The sequence below is a fragment of the Haplochromis burtoni genome, unplaced genomic scaffold, assembly GCF_018398535.1.
Source record: "Haplochromis burtoni strain Fernald_Lab_line unplaced genomic scaffold, NCSU_Asbu1 Contig_110, whole genome shotgun sequence".
Lineage (NCBI taxonomy): Eukaryota > Metazoa > Chordata > Actinopteri > Cichliformes > Cichlidae > Haplochromis > Haplochromis burtoni.
This window is the reverse complement of record NW_024582471.1, coordinates 1,869,310-1,897,271: the sequence shown is the minus strand read 5'-3', so window position 1 is coordinate 1,897,271 and position 27,962 is coordinate 1,869,310. Positions and strand designations below refer to the sequence as shown.

The 27,962-nt window shown below is 41.8% G+C and overlaps 2 protein-coding genes across 2 annotated transcripts; one reads left to right on the top strand and one right to left on the bottom strand.

Moving 5' to 3' along the window:
* The first annotated feature begins 38 nt into the window (after positions 1-38).
* Positions 39-10,125, top strand: uba6 (ubiquitin like modifier activating enzyme 6). The gene is made up of 32 exons (XM_005928323.3): positions 39-108; positions 575-666; positions 804-898; positions 986-1,014; positions 1,132-1,226; positions 1,983-2,094; positions 2,618-2,698; positions 2,801-2,923; positions 3,098-3,221; positions 3,442-3,545; positions 3,666-3,728; positions 4,113-4,189; positions 4,311-4,377; positions 4,507-4,650; positions 4,762-4,908; positions 4,988-5,068; positions 5,157-5,234; positions 5,324-5,505; positions 5,723-5,828; positions 5,924-6,013; positions 6,136-6,216; positions 6,316-6,444; positions 6,553-6,604; positions 6,722-6,785; positions 6,864-6,933; positions 7,020-7,091; positions 7,212-7,335; positions 7,485-7,678; positions 7,848-7,975; positions 8,625-8,712; positions 8,832-8,926; positions 9,244-10,125. Exons 2-32 carry the CDS (start codon positions 626-628, stop codon positions 9,383-9,385), a joined length of 3,078 nt encoding a protein of 1,025 aa, XP_005928385.1. The 5' UTR covers positions 39-108; positions 575-625; the 3' UTR covers positions 9,386-10,125.
* Positions 10,126-10,609: 484 nt separating this feature from the next.
* On the bottom strand, positions 10,610-27,647 carry polq (polymerase (DNA directed), theta). Its single transcript, XM_005928319.3, has 35 exons — positions 27,318-27,647; positions 27,084-27,183; positions 26,534-27,006; positions 26,212-26,441; positions 25,400-25,576; positions 25,073-25,203; positions 24,814-24,970; positions 24,368-24,479; positions 24,064-24,265; positions 23,846-23,987; positions 23,533-23,679; positions 23,059-23,271; positions 22,812-22,954; positions 22,418-22,607; positions 21,989-22,131; positions 21,596-21,789; positions 21,121-21,245; positions 20,375-20,618; positions 17,849-19,388; positions 16,182-17,766; positions 15,877-16,017; positions 15,585-15,787; positions 14,850-15,057; positions 14,579-14,772; positions 14,339-14,467; positions 14,029-14,203; positions 13,792-13,915; positions 13,522-13,622; positions 13,310-13,392; positions 13,131-13,232; positions 12,935-13,046; positions 12,124-12,248; positions 11,878-12,013; positions 11,653-11,759; positions 10,610-11,576 (listed from the first exon to the last, which is right to left on the bottom strand). The coding sequence occupies exons 1-35, from the start codon at positions 27,383-27,385 to the stop codon at positions 11,463-11,465; spliced, it is 8,370 nt and encodes a 2,789-aa protein (XP_005928381.1). The 5' UTR covers positions 27,386-27,647; the 3' UTR covers positions 10,610-11,462.
* Positions 27,648-27,962: the final 315 nt, after the last annotated feature.

Here is a 27,962-nt window from a genome sequence, read left to right as displayed (position 1 = left end):
AATGATTGGTTGACGTTGGCCACGTGAGTGCGTTAACCCGGAAACACTCCAAGTTTTTTAACCAGTCACAGCCATTCATTCGCTGCAGCTCGCTGGGCTTACTGACAGGTACCTGCGTGTGATATTCTGACTAATTTTAAGTACATTTATAGCAGTGTTTACATATTGCTTGATAGAAACAACTATTCCTTAAATATTTGTCTACTCCCTGGAGTTATTTGTAGCCTCGTGTTTGTGTCGCCACTTTTAATGAGTTTATGAGAAGTGTCTCCGTAACCGGCACCGGGCAGCAGCATTAGCTAGCTGTAGCCGCTAGCGTTGAGCTTCGGCAACTTCATAAGTCATCTAGCTTTACTAAGGCACGTGTATTAACCCCTTTAATGTCGGGCTTTTTTTAAGCCGCTTGGTTAATTCAGTTCAGGTCAGCTCAGCTCGGTGGGGTCAACCATGTTGCTGACAGCTAACTGGCATCAACAGTTAGTTAGCTGTGCGGCTCATTAACAGCAGGGCGTTGGTTTTAAATCTATATCGCTCAATCAGACAAGGTTAATTACTCTATTTATATTTTTAACAGGAAGCATCTCTATCTTTGAGGCACTTGCTCTCCCCCCCTTCCCCTCCCACCATGGCTACAGACTCGATGGAGATTGACGACTCTCTTTACAGGCAAGCCTCACCATCCTTATAATTTGCCTTTTTAATGGTTTATATTACAACCAGCGCCGTTATTGTTCGTGGTGTTTCCATTCGTCCTTCTAGCACATTCCTTCACAGTGACTCTTCATCTCTCTCTCACTCTTTAGCCGCCAGCGATATGTGCTTGGAGACAGTGCCATGCACCAGATGGCCCAGTCCTCAGTCTTTCTCAGTGGAATGGGAGGACTGGGAGTAGAGATAGGTAGGCAATATTTAATGGTTTGGTGTTTGTATGAGCCATGCAAGGAACTCTAACATGACTCTAAATCTTTTGGGTTTGGTTTCGCAGCAAAAAATATTGTCCTGGCTGGTGTAAAGGTAGGCGCGCTCTCTTAATATTACAGCAATGTGTCATTCTCAGCATCTTGCAAGTCCAAAGGTCTTGTAGTCATAATTGTTCGAACCTATTGTCCTGTTTGTCCTCTGTGTGTACAGGCAGTCACGCTTCATGACACAAAACAGTGTGAGACCTGGGATCTTGGCTCCAACTTCTTTATCCGCAAAGAGGATGTTTTGAGCCAGAGGAGGAGGTAATGAACCCCACGGGCAGGACTCTCCTTACGCTCTTAAATAGGCATGCACCAGTGTAGCTTATTCATTCCTCATGAAGATGCCTTAAAGGAGCGGGCTGATAATATTGCTGAATAAATACATTGCAAACCATTCTCTTTTTATGTGAAACAGTCATTATTAAAATGACAAAATAACAAGATCAAAACCTAATTAATTTGAACTTGTTTCCTTTCATCTTGGTCTGTGCTTAAATTGAATTGATACATTTAAGCTATTGCTGCTCCCCTTTGTTACTGTGTATGTCTGTTTAACCATACCCTCCTTGCTTGCACAAGATAATTACGGACTGCACTAATCAAGTTGTGCAGTTGTAAAAACTTTACAACTGCACAACTTGATTAGTGCGGTCCGTAATTGTGGAAACTACACAACGATACAGAAATGGTGACACTGACAGGGACAGCACCATTGTCTGCTGTTGTCATCAGCTCAGCTGATCACTGTTTGGTTTCTGTTAAATCACAATTAGGTCACAAACAGTGAAAGCCACCAAAGTGACGATCCTTTCTTGTTAGTTTCATGTTGTGCTAATGTACCAAATAAAGAATAACATTTTAGTTCAGTTTAACTGAATATAATTGTGATTGACCAGTGCGTACCTGATACAGCTCTGAGTAGGTATCCGAGTGATAGGTGGTATAAACATTGAGACTGGTGCATCCTTACTCAGATACTTTCTCATGTTTACCCACTCCCTTGTGTTTCTCCCACAGGGTGGAGGCAGTGTGCCCTCACGTTGCAGAGTTGAACCCTTATGTCCACGTTGACATGTCTTCCTCTGCTCTTGACGACAACACTGATCTCAGTTTTCTCAGAAGGTACCAGGTAAGTCATTACCTTTCAGACTCCGGGTTGTAAGCTAACCCATGGTTAGTAGGACAGACATTTTTTTTTTAATAGGTTGCTCCCACGCCCTCAGAAACCCCCTAGTGATTAAAAATATGAGGTGTAGGGAAGTATGAAGACACCCGCCCCTTCCCTGAAGACCAATGTGGCTTAACAAGAGTTTCCAATAGAAAGATTTCATCATAGAGAAACATTTCTGAATGTCAATAAAACTCATGAAGCTACTCCAGCAGTGTGATTCACTTCACAGCTGCCTCTTACAGATGTTCTAGTTATGTTTCTCCCCTGGTCTGAAGGAATGTTGAACCTAAAGGTCGGCATTTCATAACGGCACGGCAAGTCGCGAAGGGTTGATCTCGTTTTTATATCGATCATGTATTTGGCCACCAACTGGCATTCAATTTAAAATAAAATGCTTGTACGTAACTGCTTTTCTTCTCTACCGCATAGTCTGCTATGGACTCCAGGTAATGTTTAGTGTCTGCTCTGCTTCCTCCTCTAGTGTGTGATTTTGACTGAGGCCAGATTGAGCCTACAGAAGAGAGTAAATGAGTTCTGCCACTCACAACAACCCCCTATCAGAGTAAGTCTGCTCTCCTTGTTGTGCTTATGCATTACAGTTGCACTGCGAGAGCTCACAGATGGGTAAATATTAACCAAAACTGTTGCGTGTGTATTGCTTCAGTTCATCAGCTGTGACGTGTACGGTATCTGTGCACGAGTGTTTTGTGATTTTGGAGAAGAGTTTGAGGTGTTCGACCCCACAGGAGAGGAGCCCAAGGAGGTTTTCATTCAAAGTATCACTCAGGTATTCCCCCCGACCACACCCCACAAAAAATAAAAAATGACAGATAAATAAATTGTTCCAGCTTTTCTTCAAAAAATTCAACACCTACAATTTGCAGCAAAGTTTGCCTGTTAATCTTCTGCTTAGTCAGTAAATGAGCGAACTTTGGGTGAACTTTTCTGCAAACTGTTTTAGGATAATCCTGGGGTGGTAACCTGCATGGACAACCAACCCCACGGCCTACAGACAGGGCAGAGTGTTGTTTTCAGAGAGGTCGGTGGCATGGTGGAGCTCAACGGCACATCTCGGCAGGTTTCAGGTACTATGGTTACAATTTTATTACTGTAATGCATAACAGCGGCGTCTCCAAGATTATTGTTATTATTTGTACAAACTCAAACTGGTGTTTTTATTTATTTTGCTGGACGCAAATGCAAAAATGTATCTGGCAATGTCTTTGGTGACTTGTTTTCTATATGTATGTTCATATTAAGTGTGTGTGTGTGTGTGTGTGTGTGTGTGTGTGTGTGTGGTTATAGTCCTTTCTTCTCACAGCTTTGCAATAGGAGACACATCTCAGCTACAACCATACACACATGGAGGTTTCTTTGTCATGGTGAAAACCCCTAAAATGTACAGATTTGTAAGTAGACTAGTTTTCATATTAACAGTGTCGTCCAGTTATGATTTAAAAACATGCAGATATGTTTAAATGACCATCACTTGTGTGTATGCTAACAATAACTCACAATATTTATTTCAGGAAACATTAGAGCGACAGCTGTGTGAACCTCGGGTCCTGACTCCAGACTTCAGTAAACCAGAGGTAAGAGGAAACTAGGGAGAAACTTATATCCTACAGAGGGGAATAGTGTGACATTTAAACATCGTTTTATTGCAGCTTCGTGACTCACATGGCTAAGAACAGTGTGAGTTAGAAACTGATCAAAACTTTCCCATGGCTCTCTTGCTACACAGTTGGTTCTCCTGACAGTATCCCACATGCTTAAACATACTGCCTTCACGTTTAAACAATAGAAACATGTACAGAGCAGAGATGCCCTTTCTTTCACATTGATGTTTAACTAGGTTTACAAAACAGGTTAAATTAACGTAGACCCAGTGTTTCTTAGCCAAGTTCACAAATGCCTGTTTTTCTTTGAGTTTAAGAAGCCGATTTCTTCAGTCCTGTTTTAAATCTGCTTCTCAGGCCCCACTTCAAATCCATGCTGGCATGTTGGCACTGGACACCTTCCAGGAGCAGCACAGTAGACTTCCTAACACTGGGTAAGTAAAATTTCCATATCAGATCAGTACTTTTTACCCTCCAGTCTAATGTTGTGCTCAGCTTTCTCTGTGCGATATGATTGCTAAGCACTGAAGAGCGCCTTTTCTTTGATGTCATCAGGTGTTTACAGGATGCTGAGGTTTTACTAAAGCTGACTGAGGAAGTGAATGCAGCTCTCAAGAGCAAAGTGAGCTTTACTGTTTTCCACATTTCATCACTGCAAAGGCAGCCACTCATTGTCTGACAGATGACTGCATGCACACTGGTGTGATAACATTATACTCTTTTCCTCTCCTCTGTGACTCCTTCCTCCCAGGCTTCTGTGAATACTGAGCTAGTACGCTGCCTTTCAAGGACAGCAAGGGGTGCTCTCCCTCCATTAGCAGCAGCTGTTGGAGGTTTAGCCAGTCAGGAAGTTCTTAAGGCCATCACAGGGAAGTTTGCACCCCTGCAGCAATGGGTAGGTCACTAAGTTTGAAGCTGTGGTTTTATAGCTCACTGTAAGCCGTTTTCCAACCCTGAAAGAAAATGTTTTATTATCCTGTTTTGTTTTGTTTTATCGCATTTTTAGTTTTATCTTGACGCTATTGAGGTAGTCAAGCCACTTCAGTCTCTTTCTGCTGAGGAGTTTTCCCCTAGGGGTGATCGATATGATGGATTACGAGCTTGCATTGGTGACTCACTGTGTTTACAACTACACAAGCTAAGGGTCTTTATGGTAAGATTTAGAAGTTCTCAATGTGTTTAAGGTTTTTATTGAATCATGCTAGTTTACCCCAAAATAAATTATTTTATAGGTTGGCTGTGGAGCAATAGGCTGTGAGATGCTGAAAAACTTTGCCCTGCTTGGAATTGGATTGGCCAAGAACTCAGGGGAGGTGGGTATTTATTCTTTATGCATTTACCTAAGTTTTACCTCACTGTGAAAAGTTTACTGGAATTTCATTTGCATATTTAACTTCTCAGGTGTGCATCACAGACCCAGACCTCATAGAAAAGTCTAACCTCAACAGGCAGTTTCTCTTCAGGCCACATCATATACAGGTGAATAGACGTGCATTTCTGCACCGGTCAGGCTCGGGCTTGGTCAGCGCATTGCTGCATTTAAGCAATCTGTTTCCTCTCTGCTTTAGAAACCCAAAAGTACCACAGCAGCAGAGGCTACTCATGATATAAACCCAGACCTACAGGTGGAAGCTCACCTCAACAAGGTGTGTCCGGCTACTGAGAACATCTACAATGACTCATTCTACTCTTCATTAAACATAGTGGTCACTGCGCTGGACAACGTAGAGGCACGGAGATATGTGGACAGGTTGGTGAAGACATTGTAACGATCACAGCTTCACTTCATTCACTTCAGTATTCGATGTTCAATGAACCAAAGTGAAGCAGAATCCATGTATGATTATTGTGACCCCTGACCTCATGATTACCATTGTCATGACATGAATCTAGAAGTTGCAGTTTAATAAAGTATTTGTTGTCATTTAAAAAGAGTTTTTTCTTTTTTGTAACTTATGTATTTTCAGCCGCTGTGTATCCAATCAGAGGCCTCTCCTAGACTCTGGCACCATGGGAACTAAAGGGCACACCGAAATCATTGTGCCAAACTTGACAGAGTCTTACAATAGCCATGTGAGTCTGTGGAAGAGGCTCATGTTATTGGTTTTCTGTGCTGGACATGTGCAGTCCCGTCACCAACCTAAAATCGCTTTTCTTCTGCCTCCCAGAGGGACCCCCCAGAAGAGGAGATCCCATTCTGCACTCTCAAGTCTTTCCCTTCTGTTATAGAGCACACCATCCAGTGGGCCAGAGATAAGGTCAGGCAGCTGAAAGACCCAACAGTATTTTTTTTTTTTTTTCCACACTGCAAATTATTGTTTTGAAAGTCTGAGTGTACTTCCTAATTGTTATTTTATTTTTTAAATTTTTGGCTTTCTAGTTTGAGAGTGCCTTTGTCCACAAGCCCTCCATGTACAACTCGTTCTGGCAGACCCATTCCTCGGCTGAGGTGGTGCTACAGGTAAGACACAAGTGCAGTTTTCACTGATGAAAATCACCCCAGCAGTGCAGCTGTTTAATCAATAAAAACAACTTTGATTGTGTGTGTTTGTCTGTGTAGAGGATGCAGGCAGGGGAAAGTCTGGAAGGGTCATTCCAGGTCATAAAGCTGCTGAGCAGACAGCCCACTCAGTGGGAACAATGCGTCGCTGTTGCTCGTCTGAAATTTGAGAAATATTTCAAGAGAAAGGTAATGAAAATACACATTCCTATCGAAGGGGCTGTGTGGTTTACGATTATGTTTTGTTTGGGTTTTTTTTCTTTTCGGTTTTTTCACTTTACTGCTGTTTTCATGTAGGCCCTACAGCTGCTGCACTCTTTCCCCCTGGACACAAGGTTAAAAGATGGAAGTAAGTGTTAAATAATCAGATGGAAACCAGAATCAAGTTGTCAAGCAAATTAACGGGTATAGCTAATTTATTAATGGCACGTAAAAGTATTTAGTGAAAAATCTCCCAATTCCTCAGGTTTGTTTTGGCAGTCTCCAAAAAGACCACCAACACCTCTTGAATTTGACTTGAAAGACTCTTTGTAAGTATGCCCTTCTGCTAACCGATAAGCTAAATATACTCAGATATTGGCTTTTAAACTCTCCTCTGTTCCCATCAGGCACTTTGCTTTCATTGTGAGCACTGCCCGGCTCTTCGCAGGGATTTATAACATCCCTTATTCAGAAAGGGTGGGTGGCAAGCATTTAAATCTAATCGCACACATACACAACACACATACGTAATGACTTACTGACTGCGCGATTGTGTTTTTCAGGATCTTTCTGAAGAGGCTATTACCAGGATTCTTGCAGATGTCAAGATTCCAGAGTACAGGCCCTCAGAAAAAGTAAGCTGTTCTGTTGATCTGAACTTTACACTTTCAAACAAGCCCCCCCCCCCCCCAAAAAAAAACAAAACCAGAAAACAAACCACCCTAATCTTTTTGATGTGACTCTGTCCCTACCAGTGCATAGAAACAGATGAGACGGCAAGGAAGCCTGATCAGATAAAGATGCCTCTAAGCAGTGAAGAGGAAAGGGACGCCATCACTCATTTGGAGCAGGCTATTGCTACTGACAGGGTCACACCAGGTATGCAAATACTCAACATATCCTTTTTCTTTTTTTTTTTTTTTTTACGTCTGAAGGAGACACAAGCTGACTGACAAATTGAAAACGTGAAAGCTGGAGTGTTACATTTGTGATTAACGATTGGAGTGTGTGTCCTGTAAATTGTGCAGAACGGTTACGGATGAGTCCACTTCAGTTTGAAAAGGATGATGACAGCAACGGTCACATGGACTTTGTCGCATCAGCATCCTCTCTCAGAGCCATCATGTACTCCATTGAGCCAGCTGACAGACTTAAGACCAAACGCATTGCTGGGAAGATAATCCCCGCCATTGCCACGGCAACAGCTGCAGTGGCTGGTTTGGTGAGCACAGACCTTGAGATACTCATGTGGTTTTTAAGGATTGCATCCAGCAGATAATGCTCATCATCCATTAGGTTATGTTTTGATTGAAGAATAAGGTGTACAAATATGTTTTTAAAATGTTGATTTAATGGTATGGTAACCTTGTGTATTAATGTGATGCACTCAGGTGGCGCTGGAGTTGATCAAGGTGGTTGGAGGCTTTGGGTTTGAATCGCACAAAAACTGCTTCTTTAACTTGGCCATTCCTGTAGTCGTTCTTACCGAGCCTGCTGCAGTCAAACAGACACTCATCAGGTACACTCATCATATTCACGCTTTATCACACCTCCACAGAATAATGGGACTTTCGACAAATTACGATTTCATCCAGACATTGTGATGCAGCACAAGAGGTCGCCATAGTGCTTTGCTCTACATGTTTCATGTCACTTTTTAAAAAAAAAAAAAAATTTAATATGCCGGATGCGCTTCTCGAAACTCCTCCTAAGGCATTTGTGTCTCCTGAGTCAATGATGAGCTCAGTTGTGGCTCCATGGTTTAGTTGTTAACATGTTCGCCTCACACGCGAAAGATCCCAGTGGGAAACGCAAATCCAGCCTCACGGAGTCATAAGACAGTGCGGTGCTAATGCCTGGAAGAAGGGTTCGGAGAGTTGTATCCGGAGTAAATGTCTGTGCCAAATATGCAGATCCATCCACAGCAGTGACCTCTTGTGAAATAAGGGGATCTCAGATTTTTAACTGATGTTATGAAGCTCCGACTTCCAGTGGACTGTTCTGTAAGAAGATGTTGCTGTTTTTGGATTCTGTGTACTGAAACTTTCAAGTCCCGCACTCTTAGTGACCACTTACTGTTGCACTATCACAGCATCCATGGGGAAATTACATTTACCATGTTATTATTATAATGTCATGTAGTAACAGCTCCATTGCATCTCTTCCAGGAACAACATCTACTACACCATCTGGGACTGCTGGACTGTCTTTGGCCACGAGGACTTCACTCTCTCTGACTTCATGAATGCTGTCAGGGTATGAAGCATTTACTCCCATTATCCAGTGATTTGCAGCTGTTAGATTATTGTATTCTTCCTCAGATTCTTGTTGTTGCAGAGAATATTTTCGTTAATGAGCTGTTTTGTTATTTACAGGAAAAGTATGGAATTGAACCCACTATGGTCGTCCACGGTGTAAAGATGCTCTATGTGCCTGTGATGCCTGGACACTCCAAGAGGCTCAAATTGACGTATGTGTTTTCCTCCAAACTTTTCCTTATTTCGTCTTTCTTTTTATAATAATAGTGTTTTTGAAGGGAGTAGGCAATGAATGTGTTGCTTACGGGCACATCAGAATCTGGAGGGTGGATACTCTTAAACAAGAGATTAAAGCAGAGACACTCACACTTCCCTCACACTGCCTACATAATGTTTTCCTGGTCTAAACTTCCAGGTGTGTGCCTGTACATGTGCTCATTACAACGTTGTTTTTTTGTTTTGTTTTTTCAATTTGCTGAAATGTTCACAGTGCATTTATTCGTCTATCTTTGCCTCTGATTTTACACAGGATGCATAAACTAATCAAGCCATCAGTGGACCGCCGCTACGTAGACCTTACTGTGTCATTTGCTCCCGAGGCAGATGGAGATGAGGACCTCCCTGGTCCTCCGGTCAGGTACTACTTCAGCCCCGATGGCGAGACTCCCTGACACCTCCCTCAATGTCATCCTCAAGCCTCCTGTGTCCTTATTTCCCTTCTTTTATGTAAATTGTTACACCCCAATTGCTTTGGCATGGGCCAAGAGTTTTCCCTCAGGATGTTACCTGACAAAGTCAAAACTCCTTGCCTTAGCACAAACCCCTCTTGTACTTCATGGAGCAAGAAAAGCCAGTCATGGTCCCAGTTCCGTTTTTTTGTTGTTGTTTTCCCCTGTTGCCTAAGATCTAGCCAGTGGAACACAAGGAGTAGCACTTATAATTATACCTGTGTACATATACTTTGTTCCTTTTTTTTTTTTTTTTACTCTGGTGAAATGCACAGCTCTGGTTGTGTCGATGCCTTAATTGATTATTAACCTTTTTTTTTTTTTCCTGTTTGTGGCAGCGAATCTGACTAAAATCTGTGTTTACAGGAATCTTTAAACTCCCAACACACAGACCCATTTAGTTGTTGTGTTCAACTTTTTTTTTTGTGAGTTAAACTTTTGGCACAATAAAAACAAGTAGTTGGTAGGCCTCGCAACATCTTCGTCCTCTGAGTTCTTTGAGAATATTGCCAACCACAAATTTGCCAATTATTTTCTGTCTCCCTCTATAGAAATAAAATTTAAAAAAATCAAGATTTGTTGTATAATTTTAAGGTGCAACAAGTTAAGTGGACAATGGCAAAACCACCAAAGATAGTGATTATCATTTTGTCTGCAGATTCTTTTTTTTTTTTTACCTCCCTCCATCACTTTGACTGCCTCATTATAAAACATGTTTCAAACACGGGGCATGGATATCACCCAGCATTTGAGAGCAACACACAAGCTGTGTTTTACTTAAAGGTTAAGCTGAAGTTGTTCTGCAGTCAGTCGGGTGTAAAATGACACCGTCAGTGTGTGGTGCACTTAAAAACAAAAAATGGGTTAAAAAAAAAAGTTAATTGTAGCTGTTAGTCTTACCTACCTTAATAAATACTTGGGTAATGACTGCACTGACATTCGTTTGAGCAAACAAGATGTTCTTCATTAACAATACAAAAACTGACGTGAGTTTACTGTTTCACACATAGAAAAGCCTTATTTTGACAGACATTAAACATCTGAGATCACACTCCTGTGTTATAACACATTTGTTTTAAAAGAAAATCTTTGCTGTTCATGATTTGTTGTATTTGTTCATGAATGTCTGTGACATGTATTTATTTACTTGTTATGCTTTTTTTTTTTTTTTTTTTTTTTTTGTTTCTTTGGGTCAAACTGAGCCTGTATTGATGAGCTCTGAGTAATGGTGCACTGGTTAAATAATCAATAATGAATAGTAGTCATCCAGAAAGTCTTTCTCCAGGTTTATAATTCTCCCTTTCATTAAGTTCCAGGTTAAAAAGAAGGCTTTCAATCAGTCTGTAGTGCCTACAGTGGCAATAACGTCAGTGTAGTTTTGAATGGAATCAGTTAAATTGAACTTTGTCTTGAAGATTAAGTCTCATCTTATCATCTGTCTTGGACCTTCTGGCTGAACACCACAACGAGATGCTTCCTCAGTGTTCCTTTGTTTCTCTGCTCAAAACCAGAGGTGGTGAAATTTCCTTTCTACAGCAGATGTCTACCCATAATGACAACACTTCTTGTGCAGTGAATTCATCATTTTAAAACAAAGCAGTGTTAATTACAGATACTGATGTATGTTCTTGTGACAGACAAGCTCAACCAGTGGTCCAATAAAATGTGAGATTTCAGGATGTCTTCAAAATTGAAGCTGCTGACTCGTTCTTCGAAGTCAAACTTTACAACAAATACAGACACTATGATTTGAATTTATTACGTCAGATATTTATAGAGAGAAAATATTACATGTAACTGAGGTTTGTTTTTTGTTTTTTTCCAAACTAAAAATATAATTTGATACAGTACCTTGGGAAATTAAATTATAAATACATTCAAAAGTTCATTCAGATCTCATAGTGGGACTGCTACATTTCATCATTGCCACTGTAGTGATTAAAAACATAACACAGTATCTACATAGTAATAACTGAGGAAAAGTGCATTGTGTCTGGTTTAAATATCAAACTGTAACATTTCATATATCGAGGTCCTGCAGGTTTCCCCAGCTGGGTCCCACTTTGACTTTGGCCTTCAACTTCACATAGAGTTTCACTACTGACTCCATCTCTCTCTTGACTATCTGTGCAACCTGACAGAAGCAGAGGTTCGTGTGAGAGACACTTCACACAGCTGTGTGCAACCAAAACAGTAATTCCTTTATGTACCTGTATGAGGTCTTCTTCTGTGGCTTCGTAGATGAGTTCATCATGCAGCTGCAGGATGAAGTAAGCTCCTCTGAGTTGTGATCTTCCAGCTCTGCGATGATTACGGACTGACGAGATTACAGACGTGATTAATTTACAGACTTAAACATGATGCAGGGGTTATCGCTCCCTGCATATTGCATTAATGCAAAAATCCAAAAAGGGGATAATTTGTGTTCAGGTCACCTGAATTTGTGTGCTGGTGAGACTGAGGAGCTGCAGGATACGTATTTCGTAGCCGTTTCTGGATGTTGACAGTGGCAAGTTTAACAATATCAGCTGCAGAGCCCTGTACGGTTGTGTTCACTGCCTGCCGCTCTGCCTAAAAAAGTTTTGTGTTTTAAGGAAAAGGTGAAAAAAGTGGAAGAAGCACTGCATGCGTTTTAAATGACATGCTTCATATCTAAATTCTGTCAAAGAACTCGTGCTCACGTGAGCTTTGATGTGTCCATTGTTGCTGGTTATTCCAGGTAGATATCTTCTGCGACCCATCAGCGTCTGGACATAGCCGTCCTTTATACAGTTCCTCACAGTCTGTTTAAGAAAAGCATTGATCCCTGAAATGTCAGAAAGAAAATGTTTTAAAATGAGAATGTAGAAGTAAGTTTAACCAGTTTAAAGCAAACATGTCAGTGGTTCAAACCCCCTCTACAATTGACCATGGTCTGCTATACTGGATTATCAATCCAACTCTTGGTCTTGTTATGCTCCTCAGCTTGTTTTAGTACTGATAATAACTGAACGACGTTAAGAAGTTTACACTTACACAAGTCTAATCTTCACAACACTGATAAGATTAGAAAAAACATTTCATACTACCAAAAAAAAAAAAAAACCAACCAAACAAACATTCAAGATCTTGCTGTGTCTCTTTTTTTCAAGTACAGGCACATAATTTCCATTTAATGTTTTTATTTTTTCCTGGTATCTCATTGTAGCTATAAACCCCTCAATATTCCAACCTGTATACTGCAGCACATCCCATGAACTGGATTGTCTCATATGCAGAATTTGTGTTTTTTAGCATTGTGTGATGCATAACAGTGCAGAGAATATGCATGCGTATTTCAGATGGACTCAAATTGGATGAAGAAAAAGTCACATGGGAACAGCTACATTATGCGTGTGTGCAGCAGTCTGCGTGGGTGTAAGAGACACCGTGGCAACAACCGGAAATACACGGCTAATATTAGTGATATTACTAATATTGAGACATGTGTAGTGGGGAAGCCCCAGTGTATACCTTTGTATCTGGCTTTGAAACTCTCAATGTAGCATGCTGCATCATTCTCATCCACTCCCATTTGCTCCCCCAAAGACTTTGCTCCCATCCCGTAGATGATGCCATAGCAAATCTGCAAACACAGAAGCATGTACTCCCCTGGTGACCTTGCATGTGTGCATGTCCTTGCTGTCTACCCTTTCCAGCCTAGTTGTACCTGTTTTGCCTGTTGTCTGAGGCTGTCATTCACTGACTCTGGCTCGACACTCTTCCACTCAGCTGCAATGCAGCGAAACACATCTGCTCCACCATTCAGCACCTGGTGAACATGCAAAGTTCGCAATTTGAGTTTACATATTGTTTTCTTTCCATTAACCAGATTTAAATTTCACTGACCTGCAGGAGACGCTGATCCTTTGAGAGATGAGCTAGCACTCTCAACTCCAGCTGGGAGTAATCAGCTGCTAATATCATTCCACCTACACAACAGTACAAAGCTTATAGAAGCGCCTGAGGCAAAGCTACAGGAAGGACAGGTAACCACTCATCAATATGAACTATACGTGGATGTACCAGTAGTATTATTATTAGAGAATTATTATATTAACCTGAAAAAGGAATGAAAGCATGTCTCATGCTAACAGAGAAGGCAGGGCCTTGTTCTGAAGTTCCAGCTGCGACTGAAGATACCACAGAGCGTCTCCTCTTTCTGTAACAACAGTGTAAAAAAATCATTATAGCAAGTCCACCCTGCTACATCACGCCGAGCTACTTAACTTTTAAAGCAGTTAGTTTTGGGGAAAAAAATGCATTATTCTTCTTGCATTATTTTAGGGATGTAATACTATTACTCTGTTGTTGATCAAGTTTAACCATACCCTGCTTTGGTCGTCCTGTAACAACCATCTTGTGAAGGTGGGCTCTCACCCACCATGGTGGGCATGTGAATCTCAAAGTCTTTGGGCACGTTCTGTATGTTTGGCTCGGTGAAACTCACTCTACCTGAGGACAGAATGAGCCGAGTCACTACAGGCTTCATATTTAACCTAAAGGGAAAATGTATTTGACAGCAGTGAAATCTCAGAAGTCTTCGTGTGCTGGTGTTTGTGTTTTACCTGTGGCTGTGTGTGTTTGAGCGATGGGGTATATCCTGTCCATCTCCAGTGTGGGGTGGTATTGTTTTTCCCTCTGCAGAGGGTAGACCACTTTAGTCAAGGCGTTAGTGATACGTCTCCACTCCAGAATTACACCTGGCAACGCGTGCAGCGGGCGAAGTTTCTCCAGAACATCCTGCTTCGAGAAATAAATGTTAGAGTTACGAAGCCAAAATAATGATTTACAGTTTTATAATATAATAAATACGTTTCTTGACAGCAATTAGGTGCAGGAGCAACATTAATTTGGTGAAATGTGAAATTGCTTCACCTTTGTGGTGCTGAACTGCTTCCCAAGTCGCACTCTGCCACCTGCCCTCCTCGTGTATCCCAGAGTTTTCTTACTTTTTGATCCACCTGCGTCACCATTTGGAGGTAGGTGGAGTTCTAAGAACAACACCTGCGGCATACATGTGAGCACACACAAGTTCAGAAGTCTTACTACGCTTTGCGCAGACTTATTGGCAATTTTACTCAAAAACGTAGCTGGGATGGAGAAGAAGTGTCTGACCTGTGCAATGTCATCGACGCAGGTGAGGGAGAAGCTGTGTCCAGCCAGAGCGTAAGCTTCAGATTCCAGCACAGACAGTTTGGCTTGCATGACGTGTTTTTGTCGTTCACACTCTTCAACACTGAAGCCGACTCCGTTCAGTTCCAGCAGGGCCAAACAAACCTGGGAAGGCATCTCTATGCTCCTGAAGAAATCTGACATATATGTACAATATTGTTAAACAAATGTCTAAACACATATTTCTGAACACATGGAGTGTGAGTTTCTATACCCAGTGTGCCCTCTTTCTCTAGCATGCCGGTCAGATGGTTCATGACGGCGTGTATGAGCACGCTTGTGGTTGCCGCCCTAACACGGGGACAGTGTGAATGTGCATTTCCAAGTCCGTCCAGCAGCGGTAACTCTTCTGGACAGTAGACAGTGACCATGTTGGGTAAAGTCCTCTCCTCACTGCCAGGGTCCAGCAGCCAACACGCAACCTGTGATAGATATTCACAACTTCAGCATGACATTTATTTTCTTTAACAATTTTTTCCCTCCAAGCATGGCAGCTGTATTTAACCCGTAATGTTATTAGTGTATCTGAGACGAAATGGACATTTATTTTTACATATTGCTGAGAAAATATGTTGATAAGTATAAGCAGATCATCTCTTATTGCTCACGGGAAAGATTGTATCTCTCGGCTGACTTGGAAAAGACTTGATATCCCCCTGGGTGAGCTGGAAGATGTGTCCGAAATGAGAGAGAAGTCTGGGCTTTTCTGCCCAGACTGCTGCCCCCACGATCCGACCCCGGATAAGCAGTAAGAGGTGGATGGATGGATGGATTATCTCTTATCGTTTATAATAAATACAAAAAGTCTCAAAGTGTCAGCCTTACATATTACCAAGGTGCAATCACAAAATCTCACAGGTTGAGATAAAAATGAGTTTAATATGAACTGCACTTGAATGGAGAAGTTTCAGGTTGCACACGTGACTTCAGTGTTTTTCTGTTTTCTCACCTTTGGGTCTTCACAGTTTCCTTCCAAGCTGATTCCACAGCTCAGTACAAGTGTCTTGTACACCTGTATGATGTCATATACAACTACCGCACGCACTTCATGACCAGCTGATTGGCTGCTCAGACAAGCTTTCACCTGCTCCAGCCTCTCATTTACTGGCAAGTCATTATCCAGTGGAGGAGGGGCCAGACTGGCGCTCAGGCCTAAGGGAAACGCAAACAAGGTCAACTGAGAAAACACTGTTAAAGAGCGAGCTGGTAATGTCAACCTGCATGTATTTTTCGATCGCTACCTTTGCTCTGCTCTTCCTGCAGGGATACATAGTATGCGTCTCTTCCTCCCCAGCATACAGACAATCCAATCAGAACAAGCCCTTCGCTGTTCCTTAATGGAAATCCAACAGGCGTGTTGAGCCTGTGCTGAGCTGCTGACTCTGCACAGAAAATAAATGGATGAAGTCACTGATCTCATCACAGGCTAATGTAGTGGTGCTTATGCTGACGAGAAAAAAATACAGGTGCTAAAGAAATTTTGTCAGATGATGCAAATATATTGAGTGCCTTGGAACTGCTTCACCCTAAATGACTCTTCAGTTACCTCTCTTGTGTTTCCCTCCTATTTCCCCCTCAGGCTGCTCTGTCCTTTCACAGGCCAAAGCCAGAGAGTAGCGCTGTTTTGTTTTCCACTCTTTAATGAACGTTTCAAAGAGGCGCCTGTCGCTTGCCACGTCTATGATGGAGAAAGTCCCGGAGTTGCTGGAACAGACAGACGCATCCTGGGACAGCTGAAGCGTGAAGCTTTCGTGAAACACAGGTGACTCTGTATCAGAGAGAGGCTGTGGGGATGGAGGAACAGAGTGTCGGGGAGGGCCGAGGGTCTCGCTGGTGGATGTGGTTTTCAAATTTGACTGCAGAACAGTTGTTAGTTCAGGATTAGGTAGCGTCTGTGGTTCCTGTCCACGTTTTTGGTGGTGATCAGTTGTTGATTCTAGACTCTTATTGTCAGAAGCAGAAACTACTGATCGAAGATTATGGTTTCCTGTGGGAGTTTTAGGACATTTTGCAATTGCCAATTTTTCTTGAAAGCGGCTTGACGGAATCGACTGGTTCAGTGGTGACTGGATGGATGAGGTGGTCAGCTTTACTCTTGGTGTAACAGGTGGTGTTTCCTGAGTTGGGGGAATGAGGTCACCAGCAGAGCCTGGTCTTTCTAGTAAATTTTCACTGTCACTTCTTAAAGGTCGTCCTTCTTTAGAGTTACTTGTAGCAGCAGATTGCTGTAACTTCTCCCTCTTTTTGCCTGCTTGCTTCGAGGACTCTGGTATCAGTGGAGCACCAGCTGTGTTTGCAGCAGCAGCAGCATGCGTTTGAATGACTGTGAGGCCTTCTGTTGTGTTTTGCAAGGGCTGGTCAGACATGCTAGGCCAGCGGTCAAAGATCTCTTGTAAACCAGGGCTACAATCAAATGCACTTTCTGGAGCATTTTGCAGAAAGGGTTGTTTAAAAACTGTGTTATGTGACAATATGGCATCCATTTTCTTTTTCTTTTCCTTCTCTTCTCCTTTAGTCTCTACATGTTTTGCATTTTCAACATCTTCAATACCTATTTCCTGTCTCCCTCCTGGTTTAACACTTTCTTGTGTGCTACGCTGTTTAATGTTTTTTAGATTTTTCTCATCATGTTCATTTTGAGGTGTAGTAGTGAGTTGTGGCTGCATCTGTCCTTCACACAGAACATTCTGCTCTGGGTTCACTTGCTCATGCTCTTGTTCAGTACCGTCTGCTTGTCTGAACAAACTCTGCCTTTCCAGATAGTGTTCACCGATCAGCAGCGAGTCACCCCACTCTGACAGGTTAAAGAAAGACTCGCCCCATTGGATTGCCTCCTGTTTCTCTGCTTCCTGGTTGGCAAGAAGCTCACTGCGTCGTCTCTCCTGGGTCGATGAAGCACGCTTTTCTTTCACCTCCTGGTTTATAGATTCCTCCTCATCTGATTGGTCAGGGATCTGGTGCGGGCTCAGATCCGCCAGCAGAGGGCTGTGATATAAGCTGTCAAAAAGGAAGCTACTGCTTCTGTTAAGACTCACAGAAGAGGTCTGATTAGGATCCGGGGCCTCATCATTAAATGCACCTTCATTTTCATCTTTATCCATGTTATCACCACCTCCTGGCTCAGGTGAAATCTTTGAGAAAGGAACAAATAAGTATTTATAAAGACGACCATATTCACACAATTCTAGCATAATATATGTTTCAGTCTCTTACCTGATGGCTGGTATTGAGGATGAGCTCCATCTGGCTATCTGTGAGAGAAACATTGAAGCTGGGGTGTGCTTTGTCTGGCCCTTTAAGTCCATTTGTTCTTTCATGTCCATTTTCCTCCAGACCTGCAGCTACTTCCAACAATTGATCTTCTCTTCTCTTTTTTGTTTCAACTTCCTGATCCATACATCGGACGACCTCATCTGTCTGTTGAACAATGATTCTCTCTGTCTGAGTGTCCAGTTCAAAGCTGTCACCAAAACTCTCTTCTCCCGTTTTAACATCCCCCTCAATTTCATCATCTGTCTTATCTCCTCCGTAGAGCTCAGGAGATGAAAACTTCTCTCTGCCATCCATCCGTCTTCGCTTGGCCTCAGGAACAGTGGCAGAGGAGTCCGAGAGGGGAGAGTTTAATGTGTCTGGATTTGTAGGTGTACGAGGAGGGGTTTCGTGCATACGGTGAGGGGCAGGAATAGTTACTAGCAGCTGACCTGAATGAGCTGAATTTTTGACTGAAGAAACTATTGCAGGTTTCGAGTGTGACGTTTCTGCGGTCTCAACGTTATCTTGCAGATTTTTGTCAGTCTGTATTGAGTGCAGGACTTTTCTTAAGGCTCTCTTCAGTATACCAGGTTGCACAGGTGAAACAGTGAGTCCTGTGGTGCAGTCTCCATTCACTGTCCTTGTGGAAACAGTTTGCTGTTGTTCTGCCCGTGATATTGGCGCTCTAAAACGTGGAAGCAGTATTGGAGAAGGTGAGGCCTGAGGCTGTGGTCCCGGTGCAGGCACGGGCAGGGGGCTAGATATAATCTCAGCCAACTCCTGTGTTAGGCTCTGTTCAGGAACAGGCTGATTTACTTGACAATTCTTTGGCCTGATTGAGACCGTGACTCCATCTGCGTCTCTTTCTTTTCGCTTTGCTTTGTGGCACTCCTTCTCTTCCTGCTCTGACCCTATGTTCTCTGCGTTTTCACCTTGATTTTCTGCAGCATTTGTTATTGATTTCTTTGTCACTGCTTTTGATGTTTCATTTTTTCTTTCCACTTTAACTTCTCTGTTTGCTTCCCCGATTTCGGGGTCAGATCTGCCTTCCTTTCTGGGATCTTCCAATTTTTTCTTTGATCCCATCACTCCTAACTTCCCCTGCTCTTTTCCTGCTTCCCCTTTTTGCCTGCTGTTCCTTCCCTCCATTTTCACTTCAGACATCTTTTCATCACTTTTACAGCCTTCCCTAATCTCTTCTCCACGATCATCGTTTGTCTCTGGTTCTTGTACACTGAGACACGAGGAGGACGAGGTGTCCGAATCCCCAGAGTGATGGTCATCAGGGCTGTTTACAGCAGGAGCCCCAGGAGGAAGACTTGTAGGATCCCAGTGAATTCCTAACTGGGCCAGGTCTTCTTGAAGAAGGAGCCTTGCCTCAGACACTATCTCAACAGCTGCCTCCTGTTCTGTGAGAGCTCGTCCACCGCTCACCCAGACACATCGGAGGCTTCGTCTCTCAGCTGCCTCCACTTCACTCTCATCCACTGCACGCTTGGAGCTGATGAAGGCAGACAGTACAAGACTGGTTATAGGTTATAAAGTTCTCAGGAGATTATAACTTGAGTGCATACCTTTTGAAATTGAGTTTGAGTTTAGATGGTTTACCACACCAGCTACATTACGGGGGTAGTTTAAATTGTTTTTTAGTTTGATTCACAGTGCAGTTGTTCAATTGTTATTCCTTTTTTTTTTGACTGATGTGCATATAATTATGTTCCTCCTGGAAGCACATCAGGATTATTCAGTTGCATTAACTTTAAAAGTTATTAATAAAAAAATTAATCAAGTTCAGATTACACTGATTAATTTCTTTGCAATATTATTTTTCTGTTTTTCCAGCAGCGTTCTGCAACATTTACCAGGTCACAGTTCTTGAGAAATGGAGCACAGGCAAAGGAAAAACACAATAAATATGCACTGGCCTTGATGGAAGCAGTCTTATGTGCCTTATGCACCACTAAGATGCTCCGCCCACCGATTTTTTTCCCATTTAATTTTGTTTTAATTTACTTCAGTTGCTGAATGGGCTGCATAGTTTTCACAAATTGCATAGTTTAGAATAGCTATAATTGTACCAGATGGTTGCATTCAGTTAAGTTGGACTAGACTGTAATACAAACCGTTCAGTTTGTCAACAATAAAACTGACTGAAATGAGAGAAAGACTGAGTGTGAGACTTTGATATTAGATAAAATGAATATTGATAAAGTTTACCTTTATGTACAGAATCTGAATATCGCAAAATATTTAAAAAAAATTGCAATAATATCGTATCGTGCGTTAAGTATTGTGATAATATCGTATCGTGGGATGTATGGTGATTCCCACCTCTAGTACGTAGCACATTTGAAAAAATGTATCAGATTCGCTGATTAAAAATTTAAAAAGCAATGCCATTATTTGCCTAGACAGCAGAACCAAATAAGTGCCATTCTTCAGTGACCTATCAGGGACTTCATATCTTTAACACAAATACACACCTACCTCTTAAATGGGATGGCATTCCGCAGGGCTTTCTCAACATCAGCTGCGGTGGCCCTGGCCAGCTCTGCGACAGTGCAGAGGCCTTGGGCGTAGAGCGCTCTGGCTCGAGTTGCATTCAGAAGGGAAACTCTGACCAGGTCGACCAGCTCCCTCTGGACTCCAAAGCTCAACCTGGTCTGGTACTGGGATAAAAGCAGTTCCATGTTGTGCCAGCCAAGACGCTTGCAGAACACAGTTACCATACCTGAGGGAACACATTTATATGCTTAGTTACCAACATGTTGCTTTTTGTTCTGTTTTTCTTTCGTTTCTTGTTGTGATTACACTGATCACTGATTCAACAGCATTTAGATCCATTCTGATCCAGCGAAACGTCTGATGCACACTGGAACGAAATATGTTAACATGAATTACCTTAGAAAATCTCATACTAACCTGACTGAAAAACATGGACAACTATGAATGATGGATACATGTCTATAAGTTATGTATATAGGTGCAGAAACACATTTAAGTTGTAGTGGAGGTAAGTCTCTCCTGCGTATCTACCACTCAGAAGTGTTCCTGCCTCTTGCATTGAGTTAATGTTCTTGTTAATGTTCTGTTTAAAGGTAAAGTTTTGTCACAAATTCAAAGGGTGCGTATTCTAAAGTGTAACGTGTTCTCTGCTGCAAGCCTCAGAAAAGCTTTATGCTCAAGCCTCCAGAGGCGCTGGAACAACTTGTCTGAATCTCTGAAGTATCTACCTGCATACGTGGAAGCAGACTGCTGCAGAGATTGTAACTGCCCACGACTGCAGTTGTATTTGTTTGCAACAGTTCCCAAAGGCACCTCATTCACCAGATCCTGCAGTACAAGAGTTGTGAAAAACCTGAGAGCAAGTGAAAGAAAAGAAGATGGGAATTACAAAGGATTCAGTCAAACAAAAGAATATACTTTTTCCAGTAATGAAATATATCCCTTATTTGTTTTGGGGTTGGGTTTTTTCCCTGTGCTTCTCATATGAGTCAGCTTTTAAACAAGGGCCGCAATGTTAGGAATCACTATGCACACAATGAACAATATAATGTAATCCAGTACTAAACCCTGATTCATCAATAACATTTCAAGGTTTGCAGCAGTTTGAGGTTCTGAACATGTGAACTGAAAACTAAATGTAAAGGATATTCAGTACGTATATGTTATACACATGACTTTCAAATTATAATAAATGTGTTTTACCGTTTATGAATAGCCATTTGTCTGTGCTGCTTTTCTGTCTTGGCAACAAGTTTCCCGCCGACAGATCGTGCCAAAAAGCCTTCCTGGACGCCAACCAGTTCTGCTACTCTCTTCATCGATGATGACAGCTGCTCCCACAGACAGAAGAACTGATACCAATCTATGGTGGTCCACTCTGCGTACAGTGGAGTGATCTGAGGAGAATTTGGACACAGTATTTCAAATATTTAGATTTGGAGCAGCAGTGTGGAATTTTAAGAGACGTGTCCTCTCAAAATATTTTTGTTACCTATAAGAAAGTTAGGATTTAAGCACCATTAGGCATGTATCAACAACCTTAAGAGGTATTATATAGCCAACAGAAAATGTTCCAGCAAGTTTTAATATATGTACCAGGTACAAAATGTGCAAATCATTTTCCAGGACAAAGCCCTTCATGGCCCGCTGCAGGTCTGCAAATATTCCTAGAGCCTCAGGAGGAGATAGGGAGGAAGAAAGGGTGGCGGCGCCAAGTTGAGTTGGACAGTACCGCTCGTCTGGGTATGCAAAGACATGAGACAGAGAGCATATAATTCACTGAAAATCTGATAAGAAAATGATACTAGGATCAAAGAAAGTAAAGGAATCACAGTGAAATTAGTCTTTTATCAATTAACTGTGAAAACTTTTTTTTTTAAATGTTGAAAATGACTATTTGAAATATGCATTTCTACCAGAACATAATATTATTGAAGGCCTATTCATCATGTGCCAGTTTAGCAGTGATATGAAAGGATATGAAAGAATGAATACTGCAGGATATTATCAAAACTGTGGGATTACCTTGTCCATCTTTTTGAATGTTAATAAATTCATTCTCCATCAACCATTCAACACAGGTCTCAATAGAGCCTTTACTGGCCTCTTCTTTGGAGACGTTTTTGCCATGACATTTCATGCTGGCAGCCAGAAGTGAGCACGAAGCATACAATCTCACATCTTGCGGAGTGCTGGCTACACCTCCAACGATTATCTGTGTGTCAGAATGAGTGGAATAAGGAAGACAAAACATTTACAGACATCTTGACGCAGCTGCTTGTTTAGTCACTGTGAGGTTAGGTAAAGTACCTTGACCGTACATCAGTTAAACTAGCGCAATAGCTGTTATAAAAGAAGGAAATAATCTACTTTAAGCATAACTTGTTACTATTCCTACCAGTTTGAATAATAATCATACCTCCAGGATGGCTCGTAGCATGCTAGTGGTAACACCTTCACCCTCTCTTCTCACCAGGCAGCTGCTGATTGGCTGAAGAGCACCTTTAAGCAGAGTGATACCTTTCTGACGCTCTGCCTCCTTACACACCAGCACACTTTCACCTAGAAGGAAAGAACAAAATGATAAAACACAAAATAAAACTCTAATTTTAATTCAATTTTGCAAACAAAATAAACTTCATTCATTCATGAAAGACTTCACACACCTGTAGTGTCAATTCCTTTTCTTCCTGCTCGTCCTGCCATCTGTTTGTATGTGAGCGGATCCAGCAAGTGACCGTTGAATGTGGGAGTTCGAATGATGACCCTGCGCGCTGGGAGATTAACCCCTGATGAGAGGGTCGAGGTGGCAGCCAGGACTCTGATCATGCCCTGGCGAAAAGCTCCCTCCAACACGTCACGTTCATCGAATGTTAATCCTGCAGAGTCAAACATTAACTCATATAAACATACTCAAAAAAATATTGCATTTAGTCTAGAACAATGGTTCTCAAACTGCGTGGCAGGCCCCAACCAGGTGACCAATAAGAAATTAAACTAAGTTGATTTAATATAACAATATAGTTATATTATTCAACAACTATTGACAATAGTTGTTGAATGTGGGGGCATCAAATTAGGTTTAATATCCAGTAGTCTAGACTCAGCTGTGGTTAAAAGGATTGCATAAATGTGTTCACCAGCATGGTGGAAGGCCACGCCCCATGGCACAGTGCGCTGCAGGATGGGGTCCAAACCAGCTGGAGTTCGTCTTAATTGAGCTATTACATCCACTAGTCCCTCCTGATCCAGACGCACTGTCTGAGGCTCAGCTTCGCTCTGACGCTCTGAGAAAAAACATACCAAACACAACACACCATAAGATTTGAGATAAAATTCTGTGACTCAAATATAATAAATTCATTAAAAAACTGAATGTGCCTATCATAACATGCTGCAAAAACAGGCTATTGTTCTACCTCATTCTGAAATAAGTATTTAAGCTTCACAAACCAGCATGTCTGAGGTTGTAAAACTCTCTCGCGATAGTATCTGCCAGTTTCTCACACCAGTTCTTTGAAGGGCAGAATAGCAGCACGCAGTGGCCCTCTCTCGCTGTCTCATAGCACAAGCTCACAACGTGGTCATCATCACCCTATGACGTAAAGAATCTGTTAATATACTACTATTCATGACAAACTATGTCTCATCTCTGGACTTTACTCAGTTACCTTAACGTGGAGTGCAGGAGTAAAATGTCGGACCACAGAGAGACTCTGGTCATAGATGTTGCAGCCCACCTTGAGGTGCTCCTGCAGGGGTACAGGTCTATAGTCTGTCTGGTACAGCTCTGCACCTAACCAGCTAGCCAGGAGCGAGAGGTTTGGCAAAGTGGCACTCATACCGATTATTTGAATGCCCTCAGAAAGAGACCTGCAGAAAGACTAATTAACACTTTTGGCAAAAGAGCATGATTTTTAAAGACTGCAAATTCAGAAAAGGTCAGGCCAAAAAAATTAAATAAATGGCACAGACCCCATGCTGTTCTGCTTCTGTGCAATGTAGCGGATTTTAGTTAAGAGCAATTCCAGCAGGTATCCTCTTCCAGAATCTCCAACCATATGCAGCTCATCTACTACCACCATACCTTGAAGCACAAAAATAACAAACTCATTCTCTATTAATTATATCAATGAATGCAAACAATTAGGACTGCAAAGCAATAATATCTTTTAGAATTTAGTATTTCTGTATTTAGTAATACTGTAGTGTACTGACTTTGTTAAATTACTTCTTTTATTTCAGTTTATAAAATACCTGCAAATAACCCAAATGTGTTCAGTTTACACTGATAAAAGTGAGAAAAGAAGGAACTTCTTAAACTTGAAAAGTTGCAGTTAAGCAAAAGTTTGACATGACCGTCAATTGACGACTCAATTGTTCAACTGTTTCAGTACTAGCACCTATAACAAATTTATTACCTAGAAGAGTCATACTATTCTCTTCAATGAGTCTGTTAATAAGAGAGTTGGCTTTTTCTATGGTGCAAACAGCTACGTCCAGAGCTGTGAACCCTCCAGCAGCAGAGGTGCTGCCCATGTACCCCTCCACCCGAACTCCTGCCTCTTCAAATATGCTCTACAAGATAAGATACACAAGTGTGTTAGACTGAGACATATACACAGAAAACACTTTGTCCATAACCATATGCATGAATTTCTCTGTTCATTGCTCACGCACCTGAAGGTAATGCATCTTCTCTTTTGCAACAGAGACAAATGGCAGGATGAAGAGAGCTTTTCTTTTTGTCTCCAACACACGCTTTAACATCAACAGCTCTGACACCAGAGTTTTTCCAGCACTAGTAGGGGCTGAAATAAAAAAAATAAAAATAAAAAACACAAAACGAAACAATAATAATAATAATAACAACAGCAATACAAATAATAATTGAAAAGATTTTCCCAACTGATATGCCAGTTGCTCCTCCCTCCCCAAGACCCACTTTAGAAACCTTGAGATCATAGAGGAGAGAATAAAGAAAACATAAAACGTTGAGATTCTTACCAGAATACACCAGGTTACCTCCCTGCAGCACCTGTCCAACAGCAAGGCACTGAGCCTGCCACTCAAACATCCGAGTCACTCCATGTTTCTGGTATCGGTCCAGCACAGGTTTTGGTAAGCCCCAGTTGGAGAGCAACAGCTTTTCAGCTTGGTCAGGAGGAGCACACAAGGCAGGACCTACAGTAGGACACAAGTTATTACACGTAGTATTGAATCAAAATCTTCAATGCTTTGTTTAAAACAGATATGTGATCATGTCACACACATGTCAAATATGAATACAGTTTATTGAAACAGTCCAAATCTGGGCACACATGAACAAGAAAGCCATTCATACAAGCTGCAAAACTGGTTTACTAAAAGGATAAAATAGCCACCTGCTGCAGGGCCTCAAAACTGTGATCAGTGGTCGCACCACTGCCTTTGATTATATTCAATATGAGGCAACTTTATTTTATTTGGGCCTTTTTTCTTCTCGTCTTCATGCCTTTCCTTGTCTTATGTAAAACAGTTTTAACTGCTTTGTTGGCGATTGGTGCTAAACAAACAAAATCCCCTACCTCATGTCTCATCTAAGGGGAAGCAGCTTGGAAATGTTGCTATTGATATGTATGCTATGAACGTTGATATTGAAACCATGTTCTGATGTTTTGATACTTATCATATCAAATTTTACAACCTTGATTCTTTTTGTGCACATTCCTGAGCTGTATGCAGTAACACACACAATAGTTCACCTGTGTTTCGTCCAGCAGCCAGCTGAATGGTTAATCTAGCTCGACAGTTTTATGTCAGTGCCTGGTGTACTTTACCTGGATGAGGCAATGTGTCACTGAGAGTGCTGAGCTCTAAGCCGCTGGGGACTGTGAGCACAGAAGCAGACTGACTCTGTAACGATCGCTGGAGTTTGGCCCTCTTCATAGCTGCTGCGAGACGGGTGGGGCTGAACAAGATGTAGTCCCTGGATAGATGGCCATTCTTACTTGACCCATTTTTGTCTTCGCTAAAAGGAGAACTCTTTCTTTTAGACACAAGCTTCTGGCTGTGGAACAGAGCAAGAGAGAATATGTTGACAGAAGCAGTTCAGGAGGACATTAAAGAAATTATACAAAAGCTAGACAAGTTAAAACACACATGCTGGAAGTGCCTGCTTGCTGACTGTTTTGTGTGTTCTGGCAAGCTACAACGTTGACAACGGCAGAAGCAAGCTTTGAAGTAGTGCTCTGTGGATGTTCCACTTCCTCCGAGTCCTCACTGAAGAGAAGCTTTTGAGCAAGCTCTTTGCAGTCAGCTCTCCATCTCGCTCGCTTGCTATCCCCTCTAGGCTCACAGACTCCATCAATAGGGCAAGGGTGTCTGCGGGATCTTTTGTCTGAGGGGTGAAAAGATGCTCCATCTCTGATCTGCACCAAATCTCTCTCCTTTTCATTTTGTGCAACTAGTGCAAGGGGGCGTAAAGGGGCAGAGGGAGTTGATGCTGATGATGGTCTTTCCGGGGCATGTCTGTTTACTGTGAGCTTCACAGGGTCCACAACGTCTAGCGCCAGCAGGACCTCTTCACTGAGAGCTAAAGTGGACTCCCCCAGCAGAAACACAGCTCCTCCGTTCTAAGACAAAAAACAATGTTTATGATTTATTTGAATCAAAGAAGGACAGAGAGAGTAAAATAAGCTGTTCCACTCACCGTGCGGTTGTCTTTGTTGCTGTTCTGTGATCCGTTTGTTTTGTCTGACAGGCTTGTTTTCTGTCTGTCTCCGTTTGGTGGCTCATCATGAGCTTGGAAGCTGTGCGCAGAAATAAGTGCATTCATTACTTCAACACGTACGACTGGCGATTATATTAATATTGGTGTCTCCAAGCAACAGCTGACTGTTCATAAATGTCATTGCAGATAAATGAAGTGAAACAGGTTACTCACCTTGTTTTCTTTTTGACCTGGTGCTGTCCCATGTAGCTCCTTTTTTTCTGAGGACCCGAGGTGTTCATGCTGAACAAACTGCAGAGGTTTTAGTGAACGCCCGAGGAGTAACTGGATGTGAATTAACATGACATAAATTTACCCTCGACACAGGCTTATAAACTCAATTTGATGTTCACAAAACAAAAGAAAGCAATAGTCAACTCTTAAGTAATTATTTTAGTAGCGGAAAAAAACAATAAAAAAAAAACTTTTAGTTTGATAAACAAATCTCAAATCAAAAAGACCGCCGGAGCGCCACCCCGGTGTTTCGCTAAAACAGTCCGACGGAATACAAGCTGTTCCTAAGCAAAGTTCCATTTAGCATCACTATTGCTACTACTATCTATTCTACATTGACTATTAATAATGATTGATGTGAATAATGATTGTGTAGTGAATAATGATTGTGTATTTACAGTGGTATTTTTTACTTCCTACTTTACCACTTACGTAAACGTAAAAGTAATACATTCTAAACCTTACTGAACCTTACAACATAAAAGTAAAACTATCCATTACACATAAAATGGGTTCCATAGCCATTCTTTTATGTTATAGTCTATTATCAAATTATTATAAATGAATAAGCAAGTATTTCATATT